Source organism: Mauremys reevesii, linkage group 6 (assembly GCF_016161935.1).
Source record: "Mauremys reevesii isolate NIE-2019 linkage group 6, ASM1616193v1, whole genome shotgun sequence".
Taxonomy (NCBI): Eukaryota; Metazoa; Chordata; order Testudines; family Geoemydidae; genus Mauremys; species Mauremys reevesii.
The window spans coordinates 60,659,200-60,677,006 of NC_052628.1; the positions used below are offsets into that span (position 1 = coordinate 60,659,200).

Genomic DNA, 17,807 nt, shown 5'->3' on the forward strand with positions numbered 1-17,807 from the left:
CCATGTAATAACCTTGAAACTCCGTGAGGGGTCCCACCCCCCAATTTGAGAACCCCTGAGATAGAAGCATGCTGTGTAATGCAGCTGTTCCTAGATTCCTCACCCAGGATCAGGACCCCTGGTCATGTACCGCTAAGCACCCAATGTAAAAGCCATGGTGGGCTGGAGCTAACTATAGAGCCATAAAGGGTGCATTGGATAGATGTATTATCGCCTCCATGGGATTCTCCTGACCCTCCTCTAAGTGTATGACTACGGTACAAAACTAACTAACTTATTCTATTCGAATTTTCGGAAGCGATTTTATACATTCGGTGTTGCGTGTCCCCACTAAAGCATGTGAATTTGGCAGAGTGTCTCCACAGTACCAAGGCTAGCATTGAATGTCGGAGCGGTGAACTATGGGACGCTATCCCACAGGTCCCGCAGCCCCTGCCACCCATTGGCATTGTGGGTTAAGCTCCCAGTGCAAGATGGGGCAAAAACATTCTTGTGGGTGTTTCTGGGTGTGTGCCGTCACTCGCTCCTCCCTCCATGAAAGCTATGGCAGATGCCATACTGCCAGCAGACGGTGCAGTAAGTGCACTGCTTGTCTCCTGGTACTATGAATCCACCTCACATGTGCTCTCGTCTTTCTATCTACTCTTTTATCTAACCAGTTCCCACCTCTTTTTGGCTACCATGAACCGAGCAGCACAGCTTCCGCTGCAAACTGCTCACGCTTCCGCCGCAAACTCTGCTCTCCCGCTCTTGCAGCTCTAGCGAGCTTCCCGACTCCATAAAAGCTACAGAAGACAACCGTTTACCACCTTTTATTGGCCATCTTGAACCAAACAGGCCTCCTACATTTTGCGCCCTTTTTCCAGGATTACCATGCAGGTGCCAAAGCGTGGCCATCATGGAGCCCGCTTAAATCTCCGCTGCAGTTATGACCATTGTAAATACCTTGCTCATTATCCAGCAGTATGTGCAGTACCTGCAAAACCGGGCGAGGCAGCGATGACAGTGCGATTACTATACTGATGAGGACATGGACACAGACAGTCCTAGAAGCACGGCATGCTGTGGAATGCTGATTCTAGGCCCAGCAATCAGTCAGTCAGGAATCAGTTTGGAGTGGGCAAATCTACTGTAAGGGCTGCTATGCTGCAAGTAGCTAACGCAATCATTTCCCAAAGTCACTACCCTTGATAGCAGCTGGTCAATGTGCAGACTATTGTGGATGGCTTTAATGTGCTGGGGTTCCCTAACTGCGGCGGTGCGATAGATGGAACGCATATCTCTATCTTAGCCCCGGCACACCGGGGCAGCCAGTACATAAACCGCAAGGGGTACTTTTCCATGGTGCTGCAAGCACTGGTGGATCACAAGGGACATTTCACTGACATCAACGTAGGATGGCCAGGAAAGGTACATGACACTCGCATCTTCAGAAACTCTGATTTGTTTGAACAGCTGCAGGAAGGGACTTACTTCCCAGACCAGAAAATTACTGTTGGGGATCTTGAAATGCCTATAGTTATCCTTGTAGACCCAGCCTACCCCTTAATGCCATGGCTCATGACGCCGTACAGAGGCAGCCTGGGCAGTAGTAAGGAGCAATTCAACTATAGGCTGAGCAAGTGCAGACTGGTGGTAGAATGTGCTTTTGCATGTTTGAAAGCACGCTGGGGCAGTTTACTGACTTGGTTAGATCTCAGCACAACCAATATTCCAATTGTAATTGCTGCTTGTTGTGTGCCCCACAATCTTTGTGAGAGTAAGAGGGAGACATTTATGGTGGGGTTGGTGATTGAGGCAAATTGCCTGGTGGCCAATTTCACACAGCCAGACAACAGGGCGATTAGAAGAGCGCAGCAGGGCGCGCTGCGCATCAGAGAAGCTTTGAAAGCCAGTTTCATGACTGGCTATGGTAGGGTGTGACAGTTGTGTTTGTTTCTCTTGAAGTTACCTGCCCCTTATATATATATATGAAAGGAAATAAAGTCAAAATTGTTTTAAAATTGTTCTTTATTATTTGTTGCACAACACATTGAGAGAAATCTGAAGGTAGACCAGTGGAGGGAGGGTATTGAGTTAGGGGGATGGAGAAGGAGGGAAGGACAAGTCCAGAAACCAATTCAAAAGTTCACATATGCCAACATTCTGCTGCTTGGGCAATCCTCTGGGGTTGAGTGTGTGGGTCCCCGTAGCCCCCCCCCTCGTGTTCTTGGGCATCTGGGTTAGGAGGCTATGGATCTTGGGGAGGAGGGAGGGGGGTTATACAGGGGCTGCAGCGGCAGTCTGTGGTCTTGCTGCCTTTCCCGCATTAGATCCACCATACAGCGGAGCATGTCAGTTAGCTCCCCCATGAGCCTGACCATAGTGTCCTGCCTGCTCTCATAGCACGCATCCCTCCTCTCTTCGTGTTCCTGTAATGCTTTACGGGACTCCGCAATTGTTTGCATTCAGCTGGGCCCTATCAGTGCGGGAGGACTGCATGAGCTTGGTGAACATGTCGTCCCGAGTTTGTTTTTTCCACCTTCTAATCCGGACCAGCCTCTGGGACGGAGTAGATAGGGGCTGCGTTGAAACATTTGCACCTGTGGGAGGAGAAAAAGGGAGGGTAGTATTTTAAAAGATACATTTCAGAGAACAAAGGGGACACTTTGGTGTGAGTAAGCCATCGGACAACAGAATTCAGCTTGCAGGCAGGCTAGGGGCACGCAGCGTTCTGCTTCTTCTACTTTCATTTCAATGCTTTCTAACTGCTGGGCCCCCTTTCCCATAGCAAGCAATGCATGGTGGGTTTGCCATATAAAAAGTATAAAAGGAGGGCCTGTGGGGGGGGGAGGTAGTGGTGGCATCACCCCCCCTAATTGCATGGAGCTCACGGTAAAAGGGGAATGTATGGGGCTGTGACCCAGAGCACCCATTCACCTGCCTGGCTTTTTAGTACGCTTGCCTGAGCTCCTTGTGATTTGTACGACACTGCTCTGTGTCCCTGGAGTAGTCTCTTTCTGTCATGGCCCTGGAGATTTTAGCGTACATATTTGCATTCCTTTTTTTGGAACGTAGTTCTGCCATAACAGACTTGTCTCCCCAGCATGCAATGAGATCCAGTACCAGCCGTTCGGACCATGCTGGAGCTCGTCTGCGAAGCCGGGACTGCGTGATCTCCTGTGATGGTGGACTCTGCATGGTCGCCTATCATGGTGAACTGTGCTGATGGTCACCTGTGCTGATGGTGACCAAACAGGAAATGAAATTCAAAAGTTCCTGGGGCTTTTCCTGCCCACCTGGCTAGTGCATCGGAGTTGACTGTGTTGTCCAGAGCGGTTACAAGGGAGCATTCTGGGATAGCTCCCGGAGGCCAATAACATCGAATTGCATCCACAATACCTTTAACCCGGGATTGCGATCTCAATTTAAGCGATACTCCACTTGCTGGGGTTGAGTACCGAAATTGGATTAAAGAACACTTTAAATCGAAAAACGGTTTGGTTGTGTAGACGGAATAATTTTTTTTTCCCGAATTAACTCGGCTAATTCCGAAATAACAGACTAGTGTAGACCAGGCCTAAGTGTCTGATTAAAGCCTTTTTGCTCCTTTTACTTTCTGACTTCTGTTTGAAAAATCAAACAAAGAAGAAGAAAAAAAAGACTTCGTTTGGCAAATTCTTCCACTCATTTCCTGCAGATTTACTCAGGTAAAACTCACAGCTCAGTCAATGCACCAAATTCTGAGGCTCTTACTCAGTTTTATCAAGTCCTTACTCAGCAAACTCCCATTTACTTTGTTTTTTTTCTTCAATTGTAGCACTTGGTATGTTGCCATCTTTTGGCTGTACCCTGTGTAGAGAAGTCAAAATTATTGGCTAAGAAATATATTCTGTGTAAATTGTTTCCTTGCTAAAATGTTTCTTTGTTCTGCAGATCAACAGTATTATCCGTAGACTGAACACTCCTATTTTTGAGTCATCTGCAGGTTTCAAAACCATACTGCTCATTCTCTCTTTTTAAAATCGTGAACTCCAAAAGTCATCATCTTCCAAAAGGATCTATTCCCATTTACACTGATACTCTGCACCCAAAACCAGTTCTCAATCCTTAATTGTGCATTTAGCTCTGAAAACCTTGATCAGACTAATTGGTATGTGTTCATCTGATTGTCGCATGGACTTATGAAAATAAACAATTAATTGGCTTTCCTCCAGTCCCTTGCCAAAATTAAGTCACTTGTTTGTAGACCTGCTCAAACTGGAGCCATTTATGAAAGACTACATAGTCAGAAAATTATCTTGTGATCCACAAGGGACCAAAACTTATTCCCCTGCTGGGCTGAATTGTAATTGGTGTATTCATTTCTTACTGACAGGTTATCAGTCTATCAGGAATCATCCATCATGGTTCTCCTAGCCACTTTCATTCTGCCACTGCTTCTTACTGGCTTCCCACACATTTCCTATTTTTATTCTCATAAACTCATAGACTTTAAGGTCAGAAGGGACCATTATGATCATCTAGTCTGACCTCCTGCACAATGCAGGCCACAGAATCTCACCCACCCACTCCTGTAACAAACCCCTAACCTATGACTGAGTTATTGAAGTCCTCAAATTGTGATTTAAAGACCTCCAGGTGCAGAGAATCCTCCAGCAAGTGACCCATGCCCCCATGCTGCAGAGGAATGCGAAAAACCTCCAGGGCCTCTGCCAATCTGCCCTGGAGGAAAATTCCTTCCCGACCCCAAATATGGCAATCAGTTAAACCCTGAGCATGTGGGCAAGACTCACCAGCCAGCACCCAGGAAAGAATTCTCTGTAGTAACTCAGATCCCACCCCATCTAACATCCCATCACAGACCATTGGGCATATTTACCCACTAATAATCAAAGATCAATTAATTGCCAAAATTAGGCTATCCCATTATACCATCCCCTCCATAAACTTATCAAGCTTAGCCTTGAAGCCAGATGTCTTTTGCCCCCACTACTCCCCTTGGAAGGCTCTTCCAGAACTTCACTCCTCTAATGGTTAGAAACCTTTATCTAATTTCAAGTCTAAACTTCCTAGTGTCCAGTTTATATTCATTTGTTCTTGTGCCCACATTGGTACTAAGCTTAAATAATTCCTCTCCCTACATGATATTTATCCCTCTGATATATTTATAAAGAGCAATCATATCCCCCCCCCCAGCCTTCTTTTGGTTAGGCTAAACAAGCCAAGCTCTTTGAGTCTCCTTTCATAAGACAGGTTTTCCATTCCTTGGATCATCCTAGTAGCCCTTCTCTGTACCTGTTCCAGTTTGAATTCATCCTTCTTAAACATGGGAGACCAGAACTGCACACAATATTCCAGATGAGGTCTCACCAGTGCCTTGTATAACGGTACTAACACCTCCTTATCTTTACTGGAAATACCTTGCCTGATGCATCCCAAGACCGCATTAGCTTTTTTCACAGCCATATCACATTGGTAGCTCATAGTCATCCTGTGATCAACCAATACGCCGAGGTCCTTCTCCTCCTGTGTTACTTCCAACTGATGTGTCCCCAATTTATAACTAAAATTCTTGTTATTAATCCCTAAATGCATGACCTTGCACTTTTCACTATTAAATTTCATCCTATTACTATTACTCCAGTTTACAAAGTCATCCAGATCTTCCTGTATGATATCCCGGTCCTTATCTGTGTTAGCAATACCTCCCAGCTTTGTGTCATCTGCAAACTTTATTAGTACATTGCCACTTTTTGTGCCAAGGTCAGTAATAAGAAGATTAAATAAGATTGGTCCCAAAACTGATCCCTAAGGAACTCCACTAGTAACCACCTTCCAGCCTGACAGTTCACCTTTCAGTATGACCCATTGTCTCCCCTTTAACCAGTTCCTTATCCACCTTTCAATTTTCATATTGATCCCCATCTTTTCCAATTTAAGTAATAATGCCCCTTGTGGAATCATACCAAATGCCTTACTGAAATTGAGGCAAATTAGATCCACTGCGTTTCCCTTGTCTAAAAAAAATCTGTTATCTTCTCAAAGAAGGAGATCAGGTTGGTTTGGAACAATCTACCTTTTGTAAAACCATGTTGTATTTTGTCCCAATTACCATTGACCTCAATGTCCTTAACTACTTTCTCCTTCAAAATTTTTTCCAAGACCTTGCCTACTACAGATGTCAAACTAACAGTCCTATAGTTACTCGGATCACTTTTTTCCCCTTTCTTAAAAATAGGAACTATGTTAGCAATTCTCCAGTCGTACAGTACAACCCCTGAGTTTACTGATTCATTAAAAATTCTTGCTAATAGGCTTGCAATTTCATGTGCCAGTTTCTTTAATATTCTTGGATGAAGATTAGCTGGGCCCCCCGATTTAGTCCCATTAAGCTGTTCAAGTTTGGCTTCTACCTCGGATATGGTAATACCTACCTCCATATCCTCATTCCCATTTGTCATCCTACCATTATCCCTAAGCTCCTCATTAGCCTCATTAAAGACTGAGGCAAAGTATTTGTTTAGATATTGGGCCATGCCTAGATTATCCTTAACCTCCACTCCATCCTCAGTGTTTTTAGCAGTCCCACTTCTTTCTTTGTTTTCTTATTAATATGGCTATAGAACCTTTTACTATTGGTTTTAATTCCCTTTGCAAGGTCCAACTCTACATGGCTTTTGGCTTTTCTCACTTTAGCCCTACATGTTCTGACCTCAATAAGGTACCTTTTCTTGCTAATCCCTCCCATCTTCCACTCCTTGTAGGCTTTCTGCCTTTTCTTAATCACCTCTCTGAGATGCTTGCTCATCCAGCTTGGTCTACAACTCCTGCCTATGAATTTTTTCCCCTTTCTTGGGATGCAGGCTTCTGATAGTTTCTGCAACTTTGACTTGAACGAATTCCAGGCCTCCTCCACCTTTAGATCCACAAATTCTTCAGTCCAATCCACTTCCATAACTAATTTCCTTAATTCTTTAAAGTTACCTCTTTTGAAATAAAAAATCCTAGTCCCAGATATATTTTTGTTTATCCTTCCATCTAGTTTGAACTGGGCAGTTCAAACTCAGCTCGCACCGCTTCCAGCAGCCCCCACTGGCCCGGAGCAGCGAACCGCGGCCAGTGGGAGTCGCAATCAGCCATACCTGTGGACAGAGCAAGTAAACAAACCAGCCCAGCCCGCCAGGGGCTTTCCCCACTCAAGTGGTGACCCCAGTTTGAGAAACACTGCATAGATGGAATTAAAAATTCCAGTAATGGTGAAGGCCTATAGATTGCTCTAATTCATAGAAGAATGACTCAATGTAGGACACACAAAAGCAGGGCTATAACAGGCTGCTCCCACAGAAGGAACTCTCTAAATGCAACAATCAACCTTGGGGTGTGCAGTAGGGCTGATAGAAAATTGGAATTTCCATCCTGTGGGAAAATCCAATAATTTGACATTTGTTTTTTCCTAAATCAGGATAGAAAAAGTCAAAATACCAAACCTTTTTGCAGAAAGAAAAAAGTTCTGATTTTTTCAGTTTGGAAATATTGAAATATTTAGTTTTAAAAATAGAATACATATTTATGATCAAAGTAAAACATTTCAACTTTCCCAAATTGAAATATTTTATATTGGATTGGTTCATTGAACTACATCTGCTTGAGCTGCGGTGATGCCTCATGGGAACTGTTGTTTGGGTACCTCATGTCCCCCTTCTCCTCAATGGGCTCTCTAGTTGGACTACATCTCCCAGGATAAAACACAGTCATGGGATTCCCATGATGCATCAAGGCAGTTCAGCGAGAGAGGTGGCCACACTACATCCTGGGAAATGCGTCAGGCCAAGGGGCCAAGGCCATCGTTAAGAATGGGGACATGAGGTACCTAAACTACAACTCCCATGAGGATGTGTGGCAGCTCAGATGGACACAGTTTGTCAAACTGACTTGAAATGAAATGTATCAATTTGCTTTGACAAATGAAAATATTTTGATTTGGCTAAAACCGACCTGAAACTAAATATTTTGTTTAGTTTTTCCCAATTGAGGAGGTAGAGAAGGTAAAATAAATAAACCCATGGAAAACATCAACTTTGTGGAAACCACATTTTTCATTGAAAAAAATTAGAAAGAAATTCCAAATATCTGTAATCAGATCTAATGTCAACAGGTCTGTTCTAGTGCTGAATTTGTTCTTGAGAGTCTTTGATATACATGTAGCCCTAACACAAAGCTATTGCATTCTGGTTCCCTATCTCTTTCAAGACCAACATAATCTCTTATTCCAAACTCACATTAATTTAAATCAGGAGGAACTCCATTGTTTCTAGTGTAGATTTACTGGTACAAACCCAGTGGAAGTGAGAAGCAGTCCCAATAATTTTTAGACCATGCACTACACTAGAACATGAAGAGTGTGCATGCAGACTTTTAAATAATAGGCACTTTCTTCATTTTAGTAACTACATGGCACCAGATTCTAGTCTCAGTTACAACAATAGAATAAGTCAATGAATTTGAATCAATGGAGTTATTTCAGATTTACTCTGATGTAACTGTGAGCAGAATTTGGCCAGTAAGACCATATTCTACCATTGATCCTCAGGGAAAATTAGTGTTTACTTCAATGAGAATAAGACTGGTTCTCCATATGATCCAGAGTCAAAAAACAAAACAAAACAAAAAAACAGTGGATCAACAAAGGGGGTGTCTTTTTCATTCTGTTTGTTCCTCATCATACTTTTCCTTAGGCAAATTTTAGTCCCTAGGGAATAAAAAAATTCTCTCTCAGCCCACAGCCTCCTGCACTTTGCCATCTATCTAATATCATAGTATCTGGGTGCCATTAAAAAAGACAAAGTGAAAATTATGTTCCCTTTTGCATTATTCTTTTAGAAATAGTCTTTTATATTCTTGCTAACTAGGGATTCTTAGAATTCTGAGGAAGCAATTAAACAATGTTAAATATACATACATATAGGTTTTGGAATGAGAAAATAGAGGACAGGAAGGAATACAATGAGGAGAAAAAGATGAGGCCATTGTTGAGAACTGTGCAAGAAAACAGATCAGAATACTGAGCATAAGTAGCTCTTCATTATAGTGCAAGCATATATCATGGTACTGTTGTATAATCTGGTATGCACACATCTTCATAGTGGAAGGTAATTAAAACAATACCACTGATCCTATAAAAACTGACCATTATTTAAAGAATCCCAGTCATATTATAGTACTATGAGCTGGATTCAGTAAAATAGAACGTCCAACTTCTATGCAGTGGAAAACAGTGGAGCTCTGCAAAGTATTGACTTTCATGGCTTTTTCAAATATGCCCAGACTTCAGCAGTGTGCACAAGTTGAATCTACCATTACGGAAACAAGTGATCACATTTATTACAGAACAGTACTTTTTATCGATTTTTTTAAAATCTAAACAATTCCATAGTAAGGATATAAACTCTCTATTTGATTCTACAGTATAACTTACAAGTCAATGGCAAATGATAACATTTGCTATTAACTCCAGGAGTTTTTACAGTAACTTTTATAGAACTTGGTTAATTCCTACATAACCCGATGGATTTTATCCCTAGTATATTCTAAACTGTCTGTAAATATTAAATCTGGCCATATTTGATTAGTTTTTCTAACCCTTAAATCCTGACATATGATATATTTTAAAGGATTTTTCTATTGCAACATATTAAGACTAATTTGAAAACCTGTGAAAATAAAACTTAAGGCTGATTGTAGTATAGAGGAACACAGTATGAGAAAGTAAGAGAAAAAATGAAAAAAATTGTTTAATTTATTTTACAGTTATACAAATAATAAAACAGTAATACCCAAATGCTGTACACAAAATAATATTAGAGGACAAGCCTGACAGAATACATCTTAATACTGTAAACTACACAAATGGTATTGTGAATGCTCAGTAGCAATAGTACTGTGCAGAAATGCTCTACTCCATAAACTCTCTTCCTTTATTATATACATTTAGAACAATTGTGCTTTTCCCTACACAAAGTAACATATCTTCAAAACAATAAAACTTAATGTGCAATATAAAGCTTAAATCCTGCAAGAGGCTAGGCGCCTATTTGTTCTGAGCACTTCAACTCTCAGTGAACTCAATGAGAGCAACAAGTGCTCAGCACTTCACAGGATCAGACCCTAAAAAGAAAAAAAATGTACTGAACCCACAAGTATTTATCTGCAAATTGCAGTCAATTCAAACAAGTCGTCATCCTCATGAGCGTGTTGATTTTATTGTTAATGAGAAGTTTATTTCATGGTAGGATTTATTAATTGTGGTTCAGTTTGCAAAACACATCAAATTGCCCAAACCCCTGCAAGGCTGGAAACATTCAGTAGATGTTAGATGAGGGGTAGAAAAGGAGAGAGGAAGAAGTGGAGGGATAGCTCAGTGCTTTGCACATTGACCTACTAAACCCAGTGTTGTGAGTTCAATGCTTGAGGGGGTCATTTAGGGAACTGGGGTAGAAAACTGCAAACTTAACAAGCAAATATATTCTCCATTAAACCACAGGAGAGAGGGTCCCTGACAAAGAAATGTAAAAATACTAGTTTATAAATCATTTACAACAAACATGTTTGAATGAAAACAAATTCCTCTGCTAACTTTGCCTCACTGTAGCTCAGCCTCAAGATTCTGGCAACATAACAGACAGTTTCCAGAATTTTGCTTTCAATTATTATTCTTTTAAAAACATATTTGCTAGAATCATTACCGGTGATTGCTATATCTTGTGCAGGAAGAAGTCAGTCATTTGAGACCATTCCTCATTCATAATCAGCTTAATCTGATGTCCGGTTTCATATCCCCACCAAATGGGTTATCATTATAGCAGGCGGACAACTTGTCCATTTTATTTTCTCTAGTTAACATAAGTCAGCGATAAGTGTTGGGCAATAATTACAATTGATGTTTATACTAGCAGTTCTGTAAGCAGTGTAGGGAGATGAAAACAACAGAACTCATCCAAAGCTGCTATGCAGATTTGAGCTAGATTGTTGTACTGTGAGTTGAAGAACCACACAGTGAAATCCATTCCCTTGCATAGGCCCTATGCCATATTTAAACCTCCATATAAGTTCAATGAGGCCAATCCTTCACCAACCTCCACAGGAAAAAGAGGGTCACATAATGGAAGCAGTGTGATTTCACTGTTGAGGGGAGGATTTGGGGAATTTGAATGGAGGTCCAGGGGCAGCCCTGTATATTATGGACACCAGCTCTGTAATCCTCGTGCAGCAGTGTTTAGGAGCAGGGCATGGCAGGCCAGGGATGGGCTGGCATCCATGGATCTGCTGATGTGGAGAAGATTTACTGGACATTGACCTTCACAAAGGGAGATACAGGATCATGGGGAAGGTGGCTGCAGTAATGGACACAGGACTGGGAATCCCCCTTTTCAGTCTACCGAAGAATCTCCCTGCATTACATTGAGCTACTGGGTTTGTTTGTGGTTTTTGCACTGGGGTCAGTTTTATCAACAGAATTAGATGTGAACACTGCAAAATAGGCTCATGCATATCTTCTAAATACTCATTCATATTCTGCCTACTTCCCCCCAATCTTCATCTGCTGAATTTTAAATCTGAACAGGAAAAAACTCATCTACCATTCTGTTTCTAGGTCTCACTAGTTTCCCTAAGTCTACTAAAAAGCCATTTTTTTTGTGCAATGGGAAATAAAGCATGTCTATCTACTTTGAACTTTATCTTCATTGAACTCATATTGGAGTATTAAAAAGTTCCCTGAGATGGGGCAGAAAAAAACAATTTTAATCCACGAGGAAGCCCTTTTTTGACTGTAGACACTGCCATCTCAACAGGGAGCCCAAATTCACAGACCACGAAGTATGTAGTAATAAAGGTATGTGAATAAGCTAAAAAGGCACTACTCTGAGCTTCTCTGACATGGATATCAGTACATCTCTCAGTGGACAGTCAATCATTCTATAAAAAATAATGGGTGGAACAAGATGACCTCCATGCATACTTACTGTTAACAAGGATATCACCCATATTTGTTTTTAAATGCAAACCTTTAATGTTTACCCTACACAGTTTTGCAGTTTTTCAAACCCAATTTAAATATGTTCCATTCAGTGCTGCCAAGTAGCTCTAAGTGATTCCCCTATGATTTCTGGAATAAAAAAACAAAACAAAAAAGGTATTAATCCATGATCATGTAGGCCAAATCTTGGACCCCAGCACAAAGCCAAAGCAAACAAGTGTTGTGCAGGAAAGCTTGGTGGGGGTGGGGGCGGGGGGAAATGTTGACTATGTCTATGAGATGGACAGCTGTGCTTTCAAACCACAGTCTGTTGGCTGCAGTAATAAGTTCTGTGTCCTCCTCTGAGGGGAGTCTGGCTAGTGGACTTGCATGATTATAGACTTTCCTTTGCCATGTGTAATGAATCCTGGACCCGCAAATTAGGAACAAGATTTATCCTTTAGGGCTAAAACCCACCATGTGTTGTATAGATGCAGGGGGGAGGAAGGAGGAGTTAGTCAACAAGGCAAAGATATGCTCTTAAAACTTTCTTAAGTGCTAGTTCTGGAGCCTGACACATGACTGGAGACATAATCAGGCTTCAGACCCCACTGTCATTAGGGAGCAATCAGAGTGAAAGTATAATATGGCGCTCATTCCACTAGAACCATCACGTCCAAGACCAGCAGTTGGGATTGGGGGGGGGGGTCTTCACTTGGCTACAGTCATTCCTCTACCAAGGTGTGAGTAAAGTTCTTTAACCTAGCTCTTCCCCTTTTTAAATAGGTGCATCCTTGCTCATGTGTCAGGTGTTAAGTTTCCTGATATACACATTCTAAAAAGGAAGTCCTGATTTTGCTTAACTCTAATGCATTCAATCACTCTCATTACCCAAGTCTGTGATATGAACAGTCTAAGAAATGGTACTATAGACTCTTCTGTACTAGATCCTGAAGCTACTCCTTCTGCCACTTCTAAATCTCTTTCTTGGACAAGTACAGGGCAAGAGCAGTTGTTCTGAGTAAGAAAATGAATGAGTGAGTGAGGGAGGTTTGGAAGACTATAACTGATATGGGAATAATACAGCAATGTGCTATTCTCATCAGTTACTTATCAGCATCTTAGACTGATACAAGACAGGTTTATTGTCCAACACTAAGAAATTTAGATTTAAAAAGGACTTTGTTCAATTTATGCTTTATTTTCCATTCAGTTTTTTTACCCATTCCAATGACAGGGATATTACATAGTGCAAAATTTTGCTACATTAATTCTTTGTCATTAATTCTTTTATTACAGTAATTAAAAACTGAAAATTTTGCTCCAACGGAAATAAAAATCACACTCATATGTTTAAGTGCATGGAATAAAAACAATCTGGATATTTCTACAAAACAAATCACCTGGGACAAAGTCAGCATAAGGAATTTGTTTGAGGCTCTTCATTCAAACAAAGTAGGCAACATATATTCCAATAGAAAACAATACCCAAAAACATTTTTCCTTCAGCAGCACAGCAACACAGTACTAAATGTACATTTTCTGCATGAAAAGAAAAACAAAGGTATTTGTATACAAAAAAAAAATCAGTGTAATCTTTGGTACCAAATGTAAGGGCACCTTCTTATTAAGTACGTCCTCCCCAGTTGGCAAGTAACAGAAACTTTTCCTTAAGAATGGCTCAAAATTACCAATCTCATAGTGGTTCTGTTTAGCTGGTACTGACAACCGCAGTTAAAAAAAGCAATCTGGAGGTTTAGAGTTGTGCAACAGCAGGATACAACAAATATTTTTTAAGTATTTGATTTCCCTCCAATAAGAACTTATTTCTTCAAATACAACTCTTTGAAGATTTTATTTTTAATTGTTCCTATTGTCCTCATAAAATCCTTTAAGGATTCCAATACCCAAATGAATAAAACAGCAATCAGAAAAAACACCAACAAAAACAATGAGGTTATAATACAAGGTCAAACAGTCTCCTGACTGAAGGCATTTACTTGATCTATTTAATCATATAGACATCACTTTCTCCACTAATTCCACCATGATTTCTGATGACAAAGGCTGTTTTATTTCCCCAAGGACAGATTCCATCTGCTGGGTATTTCTTCTATAAGCCGCTCAATTTTGTGGTGGCAAGTCAGCATTAAATGGACTATTTGCTTCTTCATTAATTGACGATGAATGCATCATTGGATCTTGTAAACACTACTGATTATACATTCAAGCTTTGTTCTTAGTGAAAGTGGCACTTACTTGAACCCTTGCAGTCAAGATATCTTAGTTTTATAGCACTTCACAGGTATAATATCAGCTGGTCATGGACTTCAGGTAAGCTTCCTTTTCTCAATGGCTTAGTGGGTATTGAAATATATCCTCTGTTGGATCCCATTGCCTTTCACAACATCTTTATGACGAAGTGACTATTCTGTACTTTATATTGTACTTTACATGTGCTTTATTGCTGCACACATTTCCCTGTTGTTAATTTCAGTGCTCCTTGGTTATGTAACATATGTAAAGTTTTAAACTCTAATGGCATCCTATGAGGGCTGGCATTAGAAAAGTACCGATATTTTAGATCATCGTAGTAATGATATTTGACTGGTTTTCCATATAAATCCTTTGGGAATGGCCAGAACCCATACAGGTGAATTTCATCACAAAATCTGGTAGTGAGCGTGTACATGAGGAGACCGGTGCTGGGTCGTTTGATGTGGACCTTGTTTGTCAGCCAGTAGCTACAAAGCAAACAAGAAAAAGACAAGTCATGAAACGTACATACAACTCCATGTAAACAAAACTTGTGAAATGCATTTAGTTTATCTTCATTATATACATTATTTTTCTTTCATGCATGTTTTTATGGGCTTCATTCATTTCCTTGGAATGGAGATATACAGATTAGCTGGTTTCTTCTCCTTTAGGGCAAGATGGTGAGCAGTTACTTGCAAAAGTAGTTCCATTAATTTTCAGTGGTATGACCTCCGTAGGTAACTGCTCACTTGTGTGAGCAAGGAGTTCACAAGTTTTTAAAGGGGTTAACTTTCTTTTTGGAGGAGGAGGTTGAAGCCGCGACCAACACACGGTATTGCTCCTGAACTGAAGCTTTACATTGGCTCAATTGTATACTAGGAGTTAGGAATTCCAAGACAAAATGAAGTAACCACTTGAGTTCTGGAACTGCCAGCTCCAAAAAATATAAAAGGAGATTTCATTCATTTTGAAAAGACACTCTTTTTACATTATTTCATAGACGTTAGATGAGGGGAAGAACTAGAATACCAGTTTACTGAGGTGATGGGGACTGCCACCCTCAGGGGCATTGTTAACAGGTCCAGAGAGTAAAAACTACACCCTCTTTCTTAATGGGACAGGGCCTTAAGTTATTTTCTGTTGTGAGATGGGGTCATGGTATGGAAAAGTTTGGGAAACATGGATTCAAGATTAGCACCTACTAATCAGGATCATTCGCTATAATTAAACACTAAGATAGGAGGAAGTATCTGTGCCAAACAAATGTCTAAATAGTTCACTTTGACTGTGAAAGAGTTCAAATCTTTGGGCCAAAGTCTTTTAGACTATTCTTCAAAAAGATGCATGTAGCTGTTCTAATTATCAGGTAACTGCATAGGCAAAATGGGCCACATAGACATATATCTGATCATTTATACTTAGGAAGATCCAATTTAATAAATAAATATCTAATTAGCCAATTTTAAACACACAAATTAATTGCTTGTGCAAAAGTAGATGCAGTGATAAACATTTTTGTGTAATGACCTATAGCTTCTCTTAAGAAAACACACGAAGGCAAAACTGTATTTTTGTAAAATCTGATTCATTGTTTCATTGAATAATAAAGGACATTTTTATTAAAGTAATCTGACCCTTTAACTTGTTTGCATGTTTACTACAAATTTGAGACTATTCCTTTTCCCCATCACAAGGATAGCAACGTTTTTTTTAATAAATTCAACATTAAAATGAACTACCTCTATTCTCGATTGATCTCTTTATACGTACTAACAAAACCCTCATAAATCTGAACATGCTTTTGTAGACTTGATAGACAAATCTGTGTGCGAAATCAAGATGTTACCAAAAGGTGATGTATCTAATTTCTAATCTGAAATACTGTGCAGTGTTGTAGTTACACTGTTTCTTTGGTTTTCAGCAAACTCTCCTTCCAAATGCAACAATGACAAACGTACATCTTGGCAGGCTTAGTTCAGGATGTCATTAATCACAGGTTTCTCAGGTTTTTTAAAGCATATGTTGGCAATGAGACAGAGCCTCTCAACTGCAAAAGTTGATGCAAAGAGTGACAGAGAAAGAAACACAAGAATGTGAAGAATCTGATAAATTTAGGCTTTTTTTCTTGCGTGCCAAAAAGAAATCCTGACTGATGACACTCCATTGGAAGACCATTCACATCTGTTTTTGGTACATTTTGAATAAACTGAGGGAACTGTATTCTGAAAGGAGGCACTGAGTTGAACCATGTTTTGACAGAATTTTATTTTCTTGGTTCTATTCAGGTTTGCCAAAGTCTGTTTTTAAGAGATGGATGTGCCAGCATTTCACAGGTTTATGAAAAAGGAAACACTTTTGTTAGGGCCAATGGAACTAATCCACATAACATTAAGATAGAGCTACAGCTACACTGACAATGACTCATTAGGTCAACTTATTTTCTTCTAAGATATATTAATTTTTATATTAACACCAGGTTAAAGAGAGGCCAGGCACATGAGTTTGAGTTCCAAATTCTAACAAGCTCTCAAGGCAAGCAGGTGCTGAAAATAATTGCAGATAACCTGCTCCGTCCATTGAACAATGAAGACAGCATGTTGTTCTCTAATGATAAACCTTTACTTCCACACTAGCTTGCCATGCTACTACCCAAGCAGACCAGCCTCACACTGAACCTTTGACAAGTACAGAGGCTGTTTCACATATCATTCTTGCCTAAAAAACAAGTGAATGAAAATAAGAAGTGCAAGACATAACAGTACTGCATAGCTCGCATAACTGCAGACCAAGAGTTACATTTTGTCTTGCTCATGTATATTTACTTAAAAGTTTCCCCATCTGTAAAACTGGGATAATGACATTTACCCTCCTTTGCAAAACATGTGGAGATCTCTGGATGAAAAGTGCTAAATAGGAGCTAAGTTTTATTATTAATTGAAACAAAGAAAAGTGGTCTGATTTTTATGCTGAATAGCCATACATTCCACTGAAGTTAATGGGATTATGTTTGCTCGCCACACTGAAAATCAGGTCACTTTTACATAGGTACCTAAATATGGATTTAGGAATCAGGGGATGTTTTCAAGGACACAAATGGAAGTTGGGTGGACTGCATGGAAAGTCAAAGGGAGTTAGGCATCTAACTGAATCTTCACCGTCTTCCTATCTTTAGGCACCTAGTTCTGAAAAATATGGCCATATTCATTAAATAAGGTTTTGGTGTATTAGTGGCTTGGTAAGGACTGGCCTCATGCTTGCTCAAACACTTAATTAAGGTTTGTTGAGCACTTTGAAGAGGTAAAGCTCTGTAAGTGTTAAGTATTATTACTATTTGGAGCAGGGGTTCTCACAACACATTTTTTGGTGGTCTCAAAGCGTGGCCACCAGCTCTTGCCGTGCTGATACTTTTCTCTAAAATACTTAATTAACTTTAGGGAAAAAAACAAATAAATATGCTTATACACACATCCAAATCATTGTAATTTATTTATGTAAGTTTTTTTGCAGACTCAATAGTAAAAATAATACTTGTATGTTCGTTAATATCACTTTT

The 17,807-nt window shown here is 40.1% G+C and overlaps 1 protein-coding gene across 4 annotated transcripts in view; it reads right to left on the bottom strand.

Moving 5' to 3' along the window:
* Positions 1-10,361: 10,361 nt before the first annotated feature.
* The window catches only part of ST8SIA4 (ST8 alpha-N-acetyl-neuraminide alpha-2,8-sialyltransferase 4), an 87,402-nt gene continuing 79,956 nt past the window's right edge, over positions 10,362-17,807 (bottom strand). For 2 of the 4 annotated variants that reach the window (XM_039545343.1, XM_039545339.1), the window contains exon 5: positions 10,362-14,739. In XM_039545343.1, the coding sequence (XP_039401277.1) occupies positions 14,457-14,739 (283 nt within the window). In that variant the 3' untranslated portion in view covers positions 10,362-14,456. The remainder of the gene's footprint in view (positions 14,740-17,807) is intronic. The other 2 variants (XM_039545341.1, XM_039545342.1) reach the window with 2 other exon arrangements.